The following is a 17,781-nucleotide window of genomic DNA, read 5'->3' on the forward strand; positions in this document are numbered from 1 at the left end:
CCGTACATGAGAAAGACGTGCCACGGCGCTTTCCGTACATGAGAAAGACGTGCCACGGCGCTTTCCGTACATGAGAAAGACGTGCCACGGCACGGATTCAGGACACGGATAAGAAATCCAGGCCAGGCGCCCTTCATACACGAGGTCTCTATGCTACCAATTTTTCATGGCAAGGCGCCCTCCGTGCAAGTAGTATCCATGATACTAATTGTTCGAGCCATAGCGCCCTCCGTGCAAGTAGTATCCATGATACTAATTGTTCGAGCCATAGCGCCCTCCGTGTACGTGGTATCCATGATACTAATTGTTCGAGCCATAGCGCCCTCCGTGCACGTAGTATCCATGATACTAATTGTTCGAGCCATAGCGCCCTCCGTGCACGTAGTATCCATGATACTAATTGTTCGAGCCATAGCGCCCTCCGTGCACGTAGTATCCATAATACTAATTGTTCGAGCCACGGCGCCCTCCGTGTACGTAGTATCCCTGTCTCTTATACACATCTAGATGTGTATAAGAGACAGAGGTAGACCATGGTTGAACTAGTAGATATATAGTTCAACCATGAGGTAGACATCTATCAGGAAATATCCAGGGACGAATGGTATTAACATTGTCACCTGACACTTGATAATAAACGTTTAAAAATTAATTTTAATCCCATGTATGATGATTTCTAATTTTGAAAAATTATTCACTCTGTCAATTGATTCATGCATTGTCTCCGACTTTACGCAAGTGTGCAAAATTTCAGATCGATTGGACAGGTAGAAGCGTGTTAAATGTCGATTATAAGATTTGTAGCAGACAAACAAACGACAAGAAGTGAAGTTAAAGAGAAGTGTTGCAAAAAGTACATCCAAAATTGCTGGTCTTACTGGTCCTTCATCCAGGTCCGGATACATGGCTTGCAGAAGATGTGGTCACAGTTCGGCAAGAAAGCATAATCGCTGTCCTCATCCAGCACCACATCCTGACATATTGGACAGGCATCCCCTGTCCTGTTGATCAAGAAAAGATCTCGAAGCGTTCGTATTTGCAAACATCTTCTTTCTCTACACTCGACATTAGTCATCTCGCCCAAAACTATGGCTATTCTGTGTGTCATTTTCGAGTAATTCGCCATCTCAATCACAGCGGCCGCGAGACGATGTATAATGTTGTGACACATCTCTGTTCTGAGCTCGCCTGAAATTTTGGTCCGGAAATGATGCAAGAGGATCATAATATTGTGCCAGTGTAAAACTCTGTTCCCCAACGCAAGATTACACAGCTCTGCTTTGCATTGTGGCGTTATAAGCACGGAGAGGGTTAGTAGAGAATTCTCTAATAAGTACACCCGGAACAGCCGGTCAAGTAGAGGGACACCCGAAATAGAGGGTTTTTCTCCCAGTAGCTTTTTAAGGCCCTTTTTTAAAACGAGCATGAGACTGTGGTGGTCACAGTCAGGATTCTTTGAACATTCAAGGACCGTACGCTGACTGCTTAGTAAGCACAGAGCATCGTATTGCTCTTCACTCAAATCCTGGGAATGAACAAAAATGGTACGAATATCAATCAATTGTAAACTATATTGATGCATATATTGTACGTTGAAATTAGTATAGCAGCATAGATGAAGATTACGTTGAATCAAAGCAGTGAACTATGTACACTTTCGCAAACAAAATGGATTTTTTTTCTGTGAAGTCTGTAGACTGTAGGTGACGGTAGGTACAACTTAAAGCAATAAACATTAGTGACTGCTAGTCTGTTTTTCTAATCCTCCCTTCATCTTTAGGATTATTCCACGCATTATGGCAAATGCTAAAATTGAATATTTATAAATAATTTTCAGCATCATAAGTCGTTTTAATCGAGATCAGGAAATAAGAATAATAAGTTCAGAAAGAACAGCAAGATAAACTGTCGATTTATTACTAAAACTTACATTATTCTGAACAATTTTCCATAATTCCCAACTTTCCATCTTAATAAAATATACCTTTTAATCTACTGAAAATGAATTTAAATCTCATCTTGAATGAATTTTGAATCTCATATGAATTGAAACCCTATACAGATTAATTATATTTATTTGATCCATAAAAAAATAAATACGAGTAGTTTTATGCAACTTACTTCACTGACAAATGATTGTGACACCATGCACAGAAGCTCTGCTAGTCTGTCGATGTTTTCTATGACTTTTTCGTCCCACCAAACAGATGTATCGTCACGATGCTGCTGGGACAAAGAATGTAGCCTTTCCATGCATTCTTCGGCAGAAATAGGATGTGACAGGCCAGGTATCCTGGACATTTTCAGTATTGCCGTCGATTTTTCCATCCTGTGTAGGTCCGTGAGCAAGCTCTCCAACTCTGACTCGTAGTCCATTGGCAATTCTTCGACTTCAAATTCGCATGGTGCGAACTGCGAAGTTCCTGTGAGAGAGAAGATAAAACAATTAGAACACGTCATGAACGCAGGCCAGTCATTCGTGGATACGACGGCTTTAAAGTCAGGACAAAACAACTCACATTAAGATGCAGCGCCAAAAACTAGTTAGCTATTACGCAAGCCGAGTCCAAACGTAAGATTATTTTAAAATAAATAATTTTGATTATTAACTCGTAACCTATCGAGCACCGGAAAAATCAAGCGTAATATGCGGGTAAACAATCACGATTCTCACTAAATTAAGTGTTGAAATTCGGTCAGCGTTTCTCGCTCAATATTTCTTCCGTAAACCGGCGGCCTCGCAACTTCAAGCAGTCAGGCACGACCTAATCTTTACACCCACAAAGAAAGTTTTCAGAAAATTTAATAAAAATTTCGTACACAAGTACTACAGTGGCATATGCTTTTCATTGAACTGAATAGAACGTTGTGCTCTGGCACGGACCATATATTCAATTTGAACTCTCTACAATACATGTCATGTTATAAATTTACGTTAAATTACCAGTAATAAAAGGTCGTTTACTTTCCGGGTGGCTCTTCCTTTCACAACTGAATGACTAACAACATAGCAAGTAATTTGAACGGTAGGACTAGAAACTGAGGCAGGATCTTATATGGTTTGGTCAGATCTAGTAAGTTGGATTATAGCTTTTCGCAAATCGTGGATTTATTACCGTCTAAAGGAAGAGTGTAGTTATTGACAACACTGTGAGAAAATATTAAAAATACAGCAAGAGGTTTTTCTCCAAAAATATTTCCTAGAACTTGGGCTACAAATGAACAGGACGAGCGGACATATGGGAGACAAAGACGCGAAAATTTCTTATGCTCGAAATTTTCATCCAAAAAAGTTTTGCCTATGGTAACCCAGTATAAATGAGGTACCGTATCTTTTTGAAATTATAGAAAATATGTAAAAATTTGCGGATAAAAATTTCAAATCGATCCGGTATATATCAACCATATCATTTACAAGAAATTTTATCGACTTTCCCGCCCAACGAAGGAATGAGTCCCTAAAGACAGCAAAATATGATTGAAGCAGGTAGATCACAAAAAAATGAAAAAGCGTTCACAATATTTTAACACCACTTTTCGCTCAAGGAATCTTCCACAGTGAAAATAATCCTAACCACCATCCGCATGATTAATGAGTTTCCTTTTAGATTCCATTGACAAAAAAGAGTTCTGATTTAGACTTCGTAACAGAGTCTGTTACGATCAAATGAATAATTTTTGTTTAAAACCTGTTCATGCAGTGTACAAATGGAAAACTATACAAAAATTCACTATACGTACACAATTTCCGTTACTGCATATAAACAATTTGACGAGAAAATGACTTGAAACTCACCGAGCTACAAATTGGTAATCATTTTGGTATGATTTGCCTCCGGCCTCGAGCCTACACGTGTTCCAGAAATACTCGAGCATTGTGTGTTATTCAGTGTCCACAGCCTGCGCTGGCCACAGTGTTAAGAAGTGTAACACGGATACACACGGCCTTATATAGGCCTTTTAAGATGCATTTAGGCCTAAACTAATCCCTGCTCTACCCACTGTTTTTTTCCTATCTAGAAAATTTTATTTCTCGTTCAGAAAATGAGTTCAATAGCAAACGTTTGAGATTTTTTTATTGCTCACGATATACCTATATATTTATTTGTAATTTTCGAGCCGAATTACTGGAAATGAATATTCTTTTGGTTCTGTGTACGAGTGCAATAATGTAATAAAAAATATTTACCAATCGGCAACAGTTTGCATCATAACCTGCAAATTGTCCAATTGTTATTTTAATTTGTAGGTGAATCATACAAAAATTTTATGGCTACTATAAGAAAAATTCAAAACAGAAACGTAGTTGCACGCACTTTCCACTGACCGCACTTACTCTCCGCACTTTCCTCGTAGTAATGAAATTAATAAAAATGACATTGTGCCAACTAATATTCTTAATTTCATTATTTTTGGAGAAGGAGGAATTTTGGAAATTCAGAGTTGCTGGCTGTATCAGTGCAAGACCAGTCTCAGATAAGGTACCTATAGTTGACCGCATGTAGTTGAGATAATACTTCGTAACTCAAATTTGACACGAGTGAAGTTTCCAAGTATAAACGAAACACGTTCCGTCCCTGGGTCCCAGACTTATAATTAGTTATTCCTCACTTAAAAAAATCTAAATATTTGAGTACTACTAATAACGTGTCTGATAATTGCTCTGATAAAAGCGAAGAATCAAAACAAATCATGGGAAGAATTTCAAAAAACGTTTATATGGTTTGAGAGTTCTAGGACTCTCTAGGACTTTCTAGGTCTTTCTAGGACTTTCTAGGTCTCTCTACGACTCTCTAGGATTTTCTAGAATCTCTAGGATTTTTCTAGGACTCTCTACGAATCTCTAGGATTTTTTTCTAGAAAAATCTCTAGGATTTTTCTAGGACTCTCTACGACTCTCTAGGACTTTCTAGGACTCTCTAGGGCTCTTTAGGTCTCTCTAGGGCTCTCTAGGACTCTCTATGACTTTCTAGGTCTCTCTACGACTCTCTAAGATTTTCTAGAATCTCTAGGATTCTTTTTTCTAGAAAAATCTCTAGGATTTTTCTAGGACTCTCTACGACTCTCTAGGATTTTCTAGGACTCTCTAGGTCTCTCTAGGACTCTCTAGGACTTTTTAGTACTCTCTAGGACTTACTAGGACTCTCTAGGACTTTCTAAACTCTCCAGGACTTCCTAATACTCTCTAGGACTTTCTAGTACTCTCTAGGACAGTTAGGACTCACTAGGTCTCTCTAGGATTTTTTAGGACTTTCTAGGACTCTCTAGGACTTTCTAGGACTCTCTAGAACTCTGTAAGACTTTTTAGGACTCTCTAGGACTCTCTACGACTTTCTAGGACTCTCTAGAACTCTGTAAGACTTTTTAGGACTCTCTTGGACTTTCTAGGACTCTCTAGGACTCTGTAGGACTTTTTAGGACTCTTTAAGACTATCTAGAAGGCTGTGGCGCAATCCTGAAATAGTCAGCGAGTGGTCTTCTAACGGAACAGTCAATCAGTCATGCCTGTAACATCGCTGATCCTACTGAATGTACAGTCAGTACAATCAGCATCGATTGAACTGATCAAACATTAAGTACAATTTATAACACTGATTATAAAATCAGTACAGTTGATTGCCCTGATTCTACAATCAGTACGATTGAAATAACTTTTTTATTAAGCGCGAAGATTTATTTGTCGTATATTTCCTAACAATACTAACAACACTCATTCTAATGGGCGTGTAAACACGTATTGTTTTAGTCGGTTTGTTAGCAGGTGGATCATATTTATCGATTATCAGCAAAGTACAATTTAGTGTGTATTCTACACTCAGAGAAATAAGAGAGAATTTGTCCAAATAGCGATACACTTTTTATCCTCGTGTCATCCTAACCCATGCAGTATTTGGTTCGGCAAAAGACCGCTTCAGTGCAACGTCCGCTCGCTGCTCGTGCTAAGTATAACAAAATGAGTCACTATTTGATCAATATAACCATTCATTTTTCCGCGTGTAGTCATTGTCGAACACTCCCTCCTTATATCTAATAAATCTTAATTAATTCTTAGCTCCAGGTTTAATGAATTCCATGACTCGCCCACTTGAATTAAACTAAAAAATTACATACCTTCTATATATAAACTCAAGGTTCCTATACATTCAGAGAAATGAATTAGACTTGGTCAAAAATAGCGAGACAATTTTTTGCCCTTCTTAATTGAGTCATCTTGACCTATTTTTGCCTCGACAAGGGGCTTATAAATGCTGGGAAGTTTTAGTACTTGACATTTTCACCCATTCATATTTCTGAGTGTACTGATCCCACAGGCTAGCCAGAGAAGATCCTGGGCTTCTTGCTCGCCGGCCTGTGCTCGTCAAAGAGCGGCAGCAGAGCCGTTCATTTTAGTAGACTTCGCTTGTGGCAAAATTTAAACTTGTGAGTGAAGCGAGATTTACTGGCCGCTTCTTGGTCGCTGGGCCAGCCATGCCTGGCTAAATTTACACCAGTTCAGGGCATATACCTTCAAAAAAAAGTTGAGAGATCGTAAGTTCATCAGCCAATCATTGACGGCATTTCAAGCAAAATCCACCAATTGTAGACAAGAAAATAGAGCGCAAGTACTTACGTTCTCTTAGCGAGTTTTGAAAGTATGGCCCCAGTATACAGTATACTGGAACCGTGCCAGTAAAAATAGTTACGTGTTTGTAACTCCATCAGCCAATCACTGGCGGCTTTTGCAAGCTAAGCCCGCCAATCATAGACGAGAAATCGGTCGCTATGTGTACTTAGGCCATAACGTGTACAAAGCGAGTTTTGATAGTATCACCCCTGGGAATTACTTAAAATGAAGACACACTTCTCAACTTTACGGCATTTGCTTAATAACCCATAAATACGATATACGATCCAAATTAAGTTCTAAACGTATTAATATCATTAATCTATAATATTTTGAAGTGCGCTCGCAATAATTCAAATAAACAGAAAAGAAGAACCAAGTCAAAATGTAATTAATGGTTAAATCTAAGAAGAAGTAACTAGGATGTGAAAAAAGTATAAAAAAAATTTCGTGGCTGGAATAAACTCATTTTATACCAAAATCTTTACTACGGTTGATTTGAAAATAAATTCTTTAGTTAATTAAGGTTTTGATAAGCATAGTTTTCTTCGATTTTGTATCAAGATTCAATTATTTTTTTTATATCCTGCTGCCGGCCCTCCATGACGAGGCTGTAGAACTGGAGCCATACTTTCAAAACTCGCTAAGTGAACGTAAGTACTTACGCAATATTTCTTGTCTATGATTGGTGTATTTTGCTTGAAAGGCCGTCAATGATTGGCTGATGAACTTACGATCTCTTAACTTTTTTTTGAATGTATAGGACCAGGGCCATACTTTCAAAACTCGCCAAGTGAACGTAAGTACTTACGCACTATTTTCTTGTCTATATTGTTGGTGGATTTTGCTTGAAAGACCGTCAATGATTGGCTGATGAACTTACGATCTCTTAACTTTTTTTTTAAAGTATGGGCCCTGATAATTAGTAGGTCACACTGTCTAGATATAGTGACACTTTCTGCACGTAATTCTGCTACGCTTTTTAGCTAAGCCAACCCGAGTTAGAATGACCCACACAAAAAATAAGGGCATAAAGTGCATCGCTATTCGGACAAGGTCTCCGTCATTTCTTTGATTGAAGCTGCGGGCTCGCGTCTCAGAAACAAATCGGATTCAACATTCTTATTTGGAGAGAATTAAATGGCTAAAGAAAGCATTGAATTTACGGTAACCAAACGATTACGGTTTTTGGGTTTTCGCCAATTAATAAATAATCATTAAATTGCAACGATGTCGGTTCATTTACGTTTCATCACTTTTTTTAGACAACTTTCTGATATTGAACTGTAATATTTTTTGTCAGCACAAAAACGATAACAAGTAATTATGGTTTTAACAAACGTTAAACAACATTAGACATGTAATTCCTAGCGGGTGCTAATTTTTAAAGAAATTTTAGATATATTAAAAAATTTCAAGGATTCGATAAAAATAAAGAAGGTATTAGTTTTTCGTCTATTCTATCCAACATATCGCATTAATATTGAACAAACCGTACCTAAATTCGTTACGGATTCGCAGAAATGAACACGCGCGTTTTCTTGCGAAATTAAAAAAGCGAATATGTTTTACGAACGAAGGCCTTTAATTATATCAAAGATATGAAGTAACGAAGGAAAAATTGATCACAGATCTAAATCAAGGTCTCATCTCAATGAGATAATTTATTTATCAAATTTCAGGTTCGTCGTTACAGTCAAATTATAAAAATGTAATTGGCAATAACAATTTGTATATTCTTTATCCATATAAATAACTTGTTCAACATACAAAACGCAACATATCAAACAGTAACTGACTTCATTATATTAAAGGTAGTCCAATATTAAATAGGAGAAGAATGTGGTAATGAACTGGATTTCTAATTTGTGAAAATAAAAAAAATTATTTCTGCAAAGTCTTGAAAAAATCGACCAAAGTCTCAATGCACGGAGCACATTTTTCCATGCAGAAACTTAGCCCGAAGAAAATTTTACTTACATTATATTGTGCCGAGACAAATTTAAAAGTAGGCTTCTTGTAAATTATCAGTAAACATTAGATAATCGGCGTTCATTATCAACTTCATACATAAACTACCATATAGACGATTGTCACTCCCTAATTACATACAAGTTAAACTGAGATTTACATACAAGATACAATTTAATTTCACGAGGCTGTGTTTCGAATGCATGCAACGAGATTGTAACCTACAGATTATTAAGATCGTGGCATTGATACAGAAACTTAGCCCGAAGAAAATTTTACTTACATTATATTGTGCCAAGACAAACTTAAAAGTAGGTTTCTTGTAAATTATCAGTAAACATTAGATCATCGGCGTTCATTATCAACTTCACACATAAACTACTAAGAAAGACGATTGTCACTCCCTATTTACATACAATTTAAACTGAGATTTACATTCAAGATACACTTTAATTTCACGAGGCTGTGTTTCGAATGCATGCAACGAGATTGTAACCTACAGATTATTAAGATCGTGGCATTGATATGACAGCTTACAATATAAGGAAGTTAACTTGGACGAAAAATAACAAGTTTACAGCGATAGGAAATCGAGATCATACCGAGCTCAAAGTATATAGTTTATCGAGATCTAAGCTGATTGTATACTTAAGTCACCCCGAGGGGGTGATTGTTTCAAGATCTCATCGAGGCTATATCTTGTATCAACATCTCATAGAGGTTATACAGCTTATGGTATATCAAGATTTAACAGAGGTCACAGCGTTACGATACTGAGATAACTTTGAGGTCCAGATTTTAGTATGTCGAGATCAAACCGAGGTTACAGCTTATAGTATATTGAGATCACATTGAGGTCACAGCCTTTATTATACAAAGATAACACCGGAGTCACAGCTTATAGTACAATCGAAATCGCATCAAAGTTACACCCACTGTTACACACCAACATCACACCAACATCACAGCAACATCACACCAACATCACACCAACATCACGCCAACATCACACCAACATCACACCAACATCACGCCAACATCACACCAACATCACATCAACATCACACCAACATCACACCAACATCACAACATCACACCAACATCATACCACCATCACACCAACATCACACCACAGTTTCCCCCATTGGACTGGCCTCCAGACTGGAGCTGGCCCAGGTTGTGTCGTCTGGGTCTGTAGCAGGAGACAGCGCCCCGCCACTGCCTGCGGTCATGGGACAGACATTGCAGACTAAACATTCTATCAGAAAACCGAACTAGACACTGGAATAAAAAATATTCAGTTTCGTTTAGCATTCATATTAAGAAAAATTTTCCAAATTAAAGATGTGTGTTAATTCAATATAAAGATTAATCAACGACTTCTGTCGAGAATAAACATGTATATACTGGCAAATCTAACACCATAAATATACGACAGACAACATAAATTCAAGACCGTACAAATGGCGTTGAACAGCATAAAAGATGTGTCGTGTTTGATAAAAAATGATGAAAATTGTACCTATTGACAATTTTAGCCATGTTGGCATGTTTTTCAGGTGAGAGTGAAGTGTGTTTTGCATTACTCTTAGTTTTATAGAATATCACTATAAAAAATTATTCTTATAAAGGTGGTAAGCCAGCCACTTTAACCCTCTACCGCTGTAGGTCACTCAACGAGAACATAACTTTCAACTTAAATTATACGTATAGACGCTATAGTTTGAGTGTAGCAACCTGAGGACGTTTGTATGCAACAGAGAACATTTTAAAGTTGTCATCAGTGGCGGCAACCATCAGTGCACGTCATTTTGCGCTCACTAGAACGTATCCTTTTTGGGGAGTAGGCTTGTGACAATATTGCTCCGGTTACTCATGTCAGGCGGTATAGGGTTAATTCGTGATTACCTTGCAGAAAATAGTTTCAATTGTTCTGGAAAATTATGCAATCATGCCCATGAGTTCAATCATTACCTCATTACCAACTTTATCCTCTCAACACATTTAGACAATTTTATGCGAATCCTTGAATGGCGAAGACTTATCTATCAAGCTAAGAAAACCATAAAGTTACGTCATTTACTTCTCGCGTTGATTTAAAAATCAATATGTAAATGCGATCAAGGCTACCGCATCGTGAATACGTCCGCTCCTCGAACGTCTGACAAATTGTTGTCTCAGAAACACAGCGCAAGTGGCCAGGATATTAATCTTCACTTACATGAATTGAGATTGCCTTAGAACAATTCTTATGATGAAAATTTCGCATGAGTAACCAGCCAATGGAAACCCTTCAACACTTAAAACGTGATCAATTTACTGATTAACAAGCGACACCAGCATGCAACGCCTCGTTAGACCCAATTCGCAAATTTACTCAGAATTGTGAGTAAAAATTGTAAGCATAAATTGTGAGCAAAACTTGTGAGTAAAAAGTGTGAGTAAAAATTCTGAGTAAAATTTGTGAGTAAAATTTGTGAGTAAAATTTGTGAGTAAACATTGTGAGTAAACATTGTGAGTAAACATTGTGAGTAAAAATTGTGAGCAAAACTTGTGAGCAAAAATTGTGAGCAAAAAGTGTGAGTAAAAATTGGGAGCAAAATTTTTGAGCAAAAATTGTGAGGAAAAATTGTGAGGAAAATTGTGAGGAAAATTGTAGGTAAAAATTCTGAGTAAAAATTGTTAAATACAATTGTGAGTACAAATTGCTAAATAAAATTGCGTCTAAAAATTGTCGCTAAAAATTGTGAGTAAAATTTGAGGGTTAAAATTGTGAGTGAAAATTGTGAGCAAAAAGAGTGAGTAAAAATAGTGCGTAAAAATTGTAAGTACAAATTTTTAATAAAAATTGGGAGTAAAAATTGAGCAAACGTTGCTAAATAAAATGGTAAAAATTGCAAATTAAAATATTACGGTTTGTGCTTACAGATTGGGGAGAACGCGATTAAGTTTCGCTTAAAAGCCAAGACGCAAGTTGACTGCAAAACTTATGTAAAAGTTTACGATTTGGTAGTGGACGATGCGATATTGAATCGAACAAGGTAGACCATGGTTGAACTAGTAGATATATAGTTCAACCATGAGGTAGACATCTATCAGGAAATATCCAGGGACGAATGGTATTAACATTGTCACCTGACACTTGATAATAAACGTTTAAAAATTAATTTTAATCCCATGTATGATGATTTCTAATTTTTAAAAATTATTCACTCTGTCAATTGATTCATGCATTGTCTCCGACTTTACGCAAGTGTGCAAAATTTCAGATCAATTGGACAGGTAGAAGTGTGTTATATATGGATTATAAGATTTGTAGCAGACAAACAAACAACAAGAAGTGAAGTTAAAGAGAAGTGTTGCAAAAAGTACATCCAAAATTGCTGGTCTTACTGGTCCTTCATCCAGGTCCGGATACATGGCTTGCAAAACTTGTGAGTAAAAATTATGAGTAAAAGTTGTGAGTAAAAGTTGTGAGTAAAAATTGTGAGTAAAAATTGTGAGTAAAAATTGTGAGTAAAAATAATGATTGAAAATTGTAAATAAATATTGTGAGTAAAAATTGCGAGTAAAAACTGTAAGTAAAAATTGTAAGTACAAATTCTCAATAAAAATTATAATTAAAAATTGAGTAAAAGTTGTTAACTAAAATGGTGAGTATAAATTGTCAATAAAAATTGCGATTTAAGATATTACGGTTTGTGCTTACAGATTGGGGAGAACGCGATTGCGTGGCTGCAATGGAGGCCAAATCTGGGCGGCTGTTCTGTTCTGAAGGAATTAAAGTAGACGTTTTATATTTTTTGTTTCTACAATTCATTGACCCTTATATATATAGTTCATCCATTTATAATTTGACAAGTCAAGATTTTCAGTTTTAAAAGACCTAATATTTGCTACATGAGAATTGTTAAATTCTTATGAATATTTGGAACATTAAAGAAACAAATATAAATAGGAACAAACAGACAAATAAATTCATAAGCCTTTTCAAGCATCGTCCAATATGATCAATGGAAAATCAAGATATTACTCAATATATTTAAGAATACCTCCCGTTTCTCACAACTCATTCCTTCTAAATAATAATTACCTTCCACTCCTAACGTTTTTCCCCAATCCATTAGCCTCCTCCTACTTACCTGTCCTCTACGATGTCGCTGCGCCCAAGAATAGAGATATGGCGCCCCATCGTCGGGTGTGTTGCTATGGCTACGATCTCATGCTCATGTCCTTGCGGTACACGATTCCCGTAACCAGGGTAAACGAAACTCTTTGTTCGGATAAAGTTAAACCGATCTCTTCCTGCATTCGGCTTGAAAGTCAACATGTGGGAATTTTGTCCACATGACATGAATCTGCCGTCGGGGTGGTCGATCATGGATTCTTTGAGATCGTAACCTGAGATCGTAACAGGTCGTTCAACCAGGCTCTTGGTACCAACAATATTAAAGTGACGGTAGGCTTGAAGCTTGACGTTGCTTGGAGATGAATTTGGTTCTTCTCTGATGATAGAAGTCCCGCTAGTCTCTGCTTCTTCATTCATGCTATTCTGGAGAATCGGTCGTCTGTCAGTCGAGTTTTGGTTTCCGAATACCCAATGACCTGGTGAAGCCGTTACTTCCATTGATCGGTACAAAAACCAACGTTCGAACATCGACATGAAAACCACTATGCCACACACGAGGAAGCAGATCGTACACACGCTCGTTTGAACTCTAAAGCCTGCCAAAATACAAAAAAAAAATAGAGAGAAATAATACGTGAATGAAAATTCTTCAAGATTCGAATTTAAGACATTTCATTTCGGTGTGAACGGTTACCACGCTGTAAAGAGATAATATGATTTAATGAACAACTGAAGATAACTCCAACGAAAATAATCGACTATTACAATTTCCCAATAAGACAAAAGTGGGCAAAATTCTACATTTTACTATCAGTAGCTTCAATAATCCTTGCCCAGATGCGAATTTTCGTCCTACTTCAATACTTCGAAATAATATCGAATTTCTCACTGAAGTCATCGGAGGGCCGAAGCATATGTAAATTCAAGTCATACCTAACAACATAATAATAAAAATAAATGTCTCAATGAAGTCATCGGAAGGCCGAAGCATTTGCAAATTCAAGTTATTCCTAACAACATTAAAATAACAAATTTTTCACTAAAGTCATCGGAAGGCCGAAGCATACGTAAATCCAAGTTATTCCTACCAACATTAAAATAAATAAATTTCTCACTAAAGTTATCGGAGGGCCGGAGCTTGGCTAGGATTTGTGACGAGATATCCTGACTCCCAAGCGCCACGACATGCCACAGCAGGCCTAGCCTGTCCAGCACGAGCAGCACCAGGACCAGCAACTCTAAAGTGAACGCCAGCCACAGACCGGCAGTGTCGCAGTGCACCTGCGAGGTGCCTTCGTCCGATAACGAAGTCACGGTCATCATGCGATTCAAGCCGCTCGAAAAACACTGCACAATTGATCCCATATACTTTATCATTCACAAAAATTTAGCATATCTCTATTAAAAACGTTTCGGAGACCAGCTCCATCGTCAGTTCGATAAATCTAGAACACAGATAAAGGTAGAAAATTAGTTTGGAGTTGACGATGGAGCTGGTCTCCGAAACGTTTTCAATAGAGATATGCTAAATTTTTGTGGTGTTTTCTTCGCTTTTAAATTTCTAGTGAATCTGCGATTAAAGCAATCTAGTGGCTTTTTTACTATATCATTCATATACTCATACATGTACGTTTTCTTATACATTTTGTTCGCCCTTGACCGATATCGGGCGAACGAATTTGTCCAGGCCGCTTTTCGCCGATTTAGTTTTTTTTTTATTTTCAGAACTACGAAGCATCGGTGAATAAGAGTAGCAACATAATTGAATATTAATGAAGGAATCAATAGATTTACGAAGTACATATAAGCTAGTTTAAATATAAAGCATCATTAATTCTAAGGTGAAGAATCAAAATGAGAAGCGCATGCAGTAGTAAATTAAAACCAGGCACTAGTAAATTTTACGCCTAAAAATTTTCGAGTCCAGGATTCGAAGAACTATATTCTCGTGGAATCAATGATATAACAACTCTAGAAGACAATAAAATGTTTCAAACATAAACATTACAAGCGCATTTTGACTCTTGTATCAAATTAGATCGGTAATGAGACAACAATTTATTATTCATGTATTTGTTTACCTAACATGTACCGAAATAGGGAAACATGTTCCACAGTAAAGACTTGAAGAAGAAATGCACTTAATATAGCACACAAGAGACTTAATTTTGAAAATTTCTTTACTCACCAAGATACCAGAAATAAGTTGTAGCACGAAGTGTACAACGCCTAATTCCGCCCTGATAAAGTAGGCGAGTGCAGCCTGTGCTAAGGAGCACAGCATGTAGATAAACAGGAAGGAGAATACGCACAAACGTCTGTTTTGTTCACTCATGATTAATAGGGTTCTCTTTAATTGCAAATTTTAATACTCTTACTGGATATATACGAGTCAACTGAGCCTTTGAAGGGCAAGTCTCAATTTTGCAGCACTTCCAGACATGTGCAATCAAAGGATTCTACTTGTTTCACGGATAGCGTTTTGTGTCTGAGATAAAATTACAATTTAGCCGTAAATACCATGCCTAATGTTAATTTTCCAAATAATGGAGAATTATCAACGACATAGAGTCATAGACTATAGAGTTCCCGTTACAAGAAAATGAAGACTATCGTGACCGAGAACGCAACGCCTGAAATGATCCCAGGTGGATATACCTACGCAGTGATGACGTAGTCGGTTAGCCTACTTGCAGGTAGTTGTGATATTTGGCGTAAGAACAAAAAATGTAAAATGAGGAAATTTTGGTTATGCTAGAAGATTAATGGTGTCACGCAAGATATTCAACGAGATATACTACTGAAATTTTGATCTACACTGGTTTTAAAGCACGTTCACAACTATCGATGAACAAATTTTCAATACGCCAGCTAAATAATAAGTATTTCACTCTTGCACGAAAATTAATGGAAGGCTGATTAGCACAAGTTTCTGAGACCAATTCCATGCGTCACTGTTTTAGATTCACGGTTTCCTGGCACGATCACTTTTTGATGAACTGTTAATTGTTTGAAAAATAAATTTCTTTGTAAGGTTTGAAAGGTTCTCCTCGTATCGTCTTAATTCTATGAATGTATTATTGCACTGCACAGCTTTGCCCAACTGTTTCTTAAATTGATATGGAGACAGGACAGCAGTACCTCCAGACTTGTGTTAGTCAGGAGATGCCTGCTACAATGCACAGCAACTTAGTTTACGGGTTTCAAACTAGCATGTAAGTAAAGAGGATCAACAGAGAAATTGAAATGGGGATCAAAGAGTCGTTGCTACATCTCATCTTCCCATGTTTAAATTAAAATCAATGCAATGTTTGTTACAATATAGGCAATTTGAAAATCTCACGTCAGAAACGTGTATATATTTATGAAAGTTGAATGCTTTCTTAAAAAAATATCATTGCAGCAAGTGGAGTGAGCTATTGCTGGGCCCACACCCGGCACGCAGAATAATGTCTGGAAACTTTTTAATTATTATTATAAAAAATATCCCGTGTCCTGGCCTGTTGAACCCATGGCCTGGTGGCCCACTAGGCAGGGTGACTCGGTGGTTATAATTCAGAGTACTAGTATTGGTGTAAAGAAGAGCGGGTTCGATCCCAGCTCACTGTGACAGTTCTAGACAGAATCGACGAGGAGGCCGGGCGGTTAAGCACAACAAAATTGGAGCAGTGAGTTGCGTGTTCAAAACTGCAACAAGCTGTGGATATTCGGTGATATTATAAATCGGTGATTGGTCTAGCAGCCCAGTAAACCGACGTCTCGTTCAAATTCACGGCTGGACTCACGGCCGGTCTCCCCAAATTCAGTGAACAATGAATATCTCCCAAATAAATGAACGTAGCTCGATGAAACTTGGTACACATATTCAGGGTGGCCCAGTGGTTAAGTTCAGAGTACCAAGATTGGCGCAGAGAGGCGCGGGTTCGATCCCAGCTCTGTGCGTCAGTTTCTGGTCAGAATCGGCGAGGAGGCCTGGCNCTTAGTTTACGCGTTTCAAAATAGCATGCAAGTAAAGAGGATCAACAGAGAAATTGATAAGAAGATCAGAGAGTCTTTGCTATATTTCATCTTCCCGTGTTTAAATTATAATTAATGTCATATTTGTTACAATATAGGCCATTTGAAAATGTCATGTAAGAAACGTGTATACATTCATGAAAGTTGAACGTGTATTTTTATAATAAATATCATTGCAGCAAGTGGAGTGAGCTGTTGCTGGGCCCACACCTGCTGGTACGTAAAACGATGTCTAGAAACTTTTTAAATTACTTCTGTAATATGTATTCAGTGTACTGGCCTGTTAGAACCCATAGTCAGGTGGCCCACTGGGCAGGGTGGCCTAGGAATGGAGTAGATCAGAGTACCAAGATTGGAGCAGAGAGGTGCGGGTTTGATCCCAGCTCTGTGCGCCAGTTTCTGGTCAGAATCGGCGAGGAGGCCGGGCGGTTAAGCAAAGCAAAATTGAAGCAGTGAGTTGCATGTACAAGCCCACAGCAAATTGTGGATATTCTGCAATGTTAAGAATCGGCGACAGGCCTCCGGCCTAATAAACGCTGAAACCGCTATATATTGTATTATTATACGTACATTATACTAGGATTGGAGCTGCAGAGTGATGCGAGTTCAGCGAACCCAGCTCACTGCGACAGTTCTGGACAGAATTGACGAGGCGGCCGGGCGGTTAAGCACAACAAAATTGGAGCAGTGAGTTGCGTGTCCGAAACTGCAACAAGCTGTGGATATACTGTTATATTAAGAATCGGCGATAGGTCTATCCATGGTTGAAGTTCAACCATGGGTCTAACAGCCCAGTGAACCGTGACCCCGCTATACAGTTTAATTTCATTTTAAAGCTATTACTGTTTTTTATGTCTTAACCTAGAATTTAATGTCTTGCAAAAGACTTTTTAAGTATATAGCTCTTGTTTCGAAACCAAAAAAAAACCTTGTTTGGGCATAGAGTTTTTCCTGAAACGCACAAAATTTGTCGAAGCTAGGAAAATTAAGATCCTGACATGCTGAAAATATACTGTAATAGCTTAAGGAAGTGCTAGTCTTTTTGATTTTTATGGTCAC

The 17,781-nt window shown here is 37.6% G+C and overlaps 3 protein-coding genes across 3 annotated transcripts; all 3 read right to left on the reverse strand.

The window, feature by feature from the left end:
• Positions 1-874: 874 nt before the first annotated feature.
• Positions 875-3,016, reverse strand: LOC125178912. Its single transcript, XM_047883770.1, has 3 exons — positions 2,945-3,016; positions 2,122-2,423; positions 875-1,525 (listed from the first exon to the last, which is right to left on the reverse strand). The coding sequence occupies exons 2-3, from the start codon at positions 2,374-2,376 to the stop codon at positions 875-877; spliced, it is 906 nt and encodes a 301-aa protein (XP_047739726.1). The 5' UTR covers positions 2,377-2,423; positions 2,945-3,016.
• Positions 3,017-9,670: 6,654 nt separating this feature from the next.
• On the reverse strand, positions 9,671-13,348 carry LOC108672048. The gene is made up of 3 exons (XM_047883771.1): positions 12,719-13,348; positions 12,286-12,347; positions 9,671-9,797 (listed from the first exon to the last, which is right to left on the reverse strand). The coding sequence occupies exons 1-3, from the start codon at positions 13,237-13,239 to the stop codon at positions 9,700-9,702; spliced, it is 681 nt and encodes a 226-aa protein (XP_047739727.1). The 5' UTR covers positions 13,240-13,348; the 3' UTR covers positions 9,671-9,699.
• Positions 13,349-13,395: 47 nt separating this feature from the next.
• On the reverse strand, positions 13,396-15,172 carry LOC125178913. The gene is made up of 3 exons (XM_047883772.1): positions 14,894-15,172; positions 13,821-14,052; positions 13,396-13,403 (listed from the first exon to the last, which is right to left on the reverse strand). The coding sequence occupies exons 1-3, from the start codon at positions 15,038-15,040 to the stop codon at positions 13,396-13,398; spliced, it is 387 nt and encodes a 128-aa protein (XP_047739728.1). The 5' UTR covers positions 15,041-15,172.
• Between the last annotated feature and the right edge of the window lie 2,609 nt (positions 15,173-17,781).

The sequence above is a fragment of the Hyalella azteca genome, unplaced genomic scaffold (assembly GCF_000764305.2).
Source record: "Hyalella azteca isolate HAZT.00-mixed unplaced genomic scaffold, Hazt_2.0.2 contig13652, whole genome shotgun sequence".
In the NCBI taxonomy this organism is placed as follows: Eukaryota; Metazoa; Arthropoda; class Malacostraca; order Amphipoda; family Hyalellidae; genus Hyalella; species Hyalella azteca.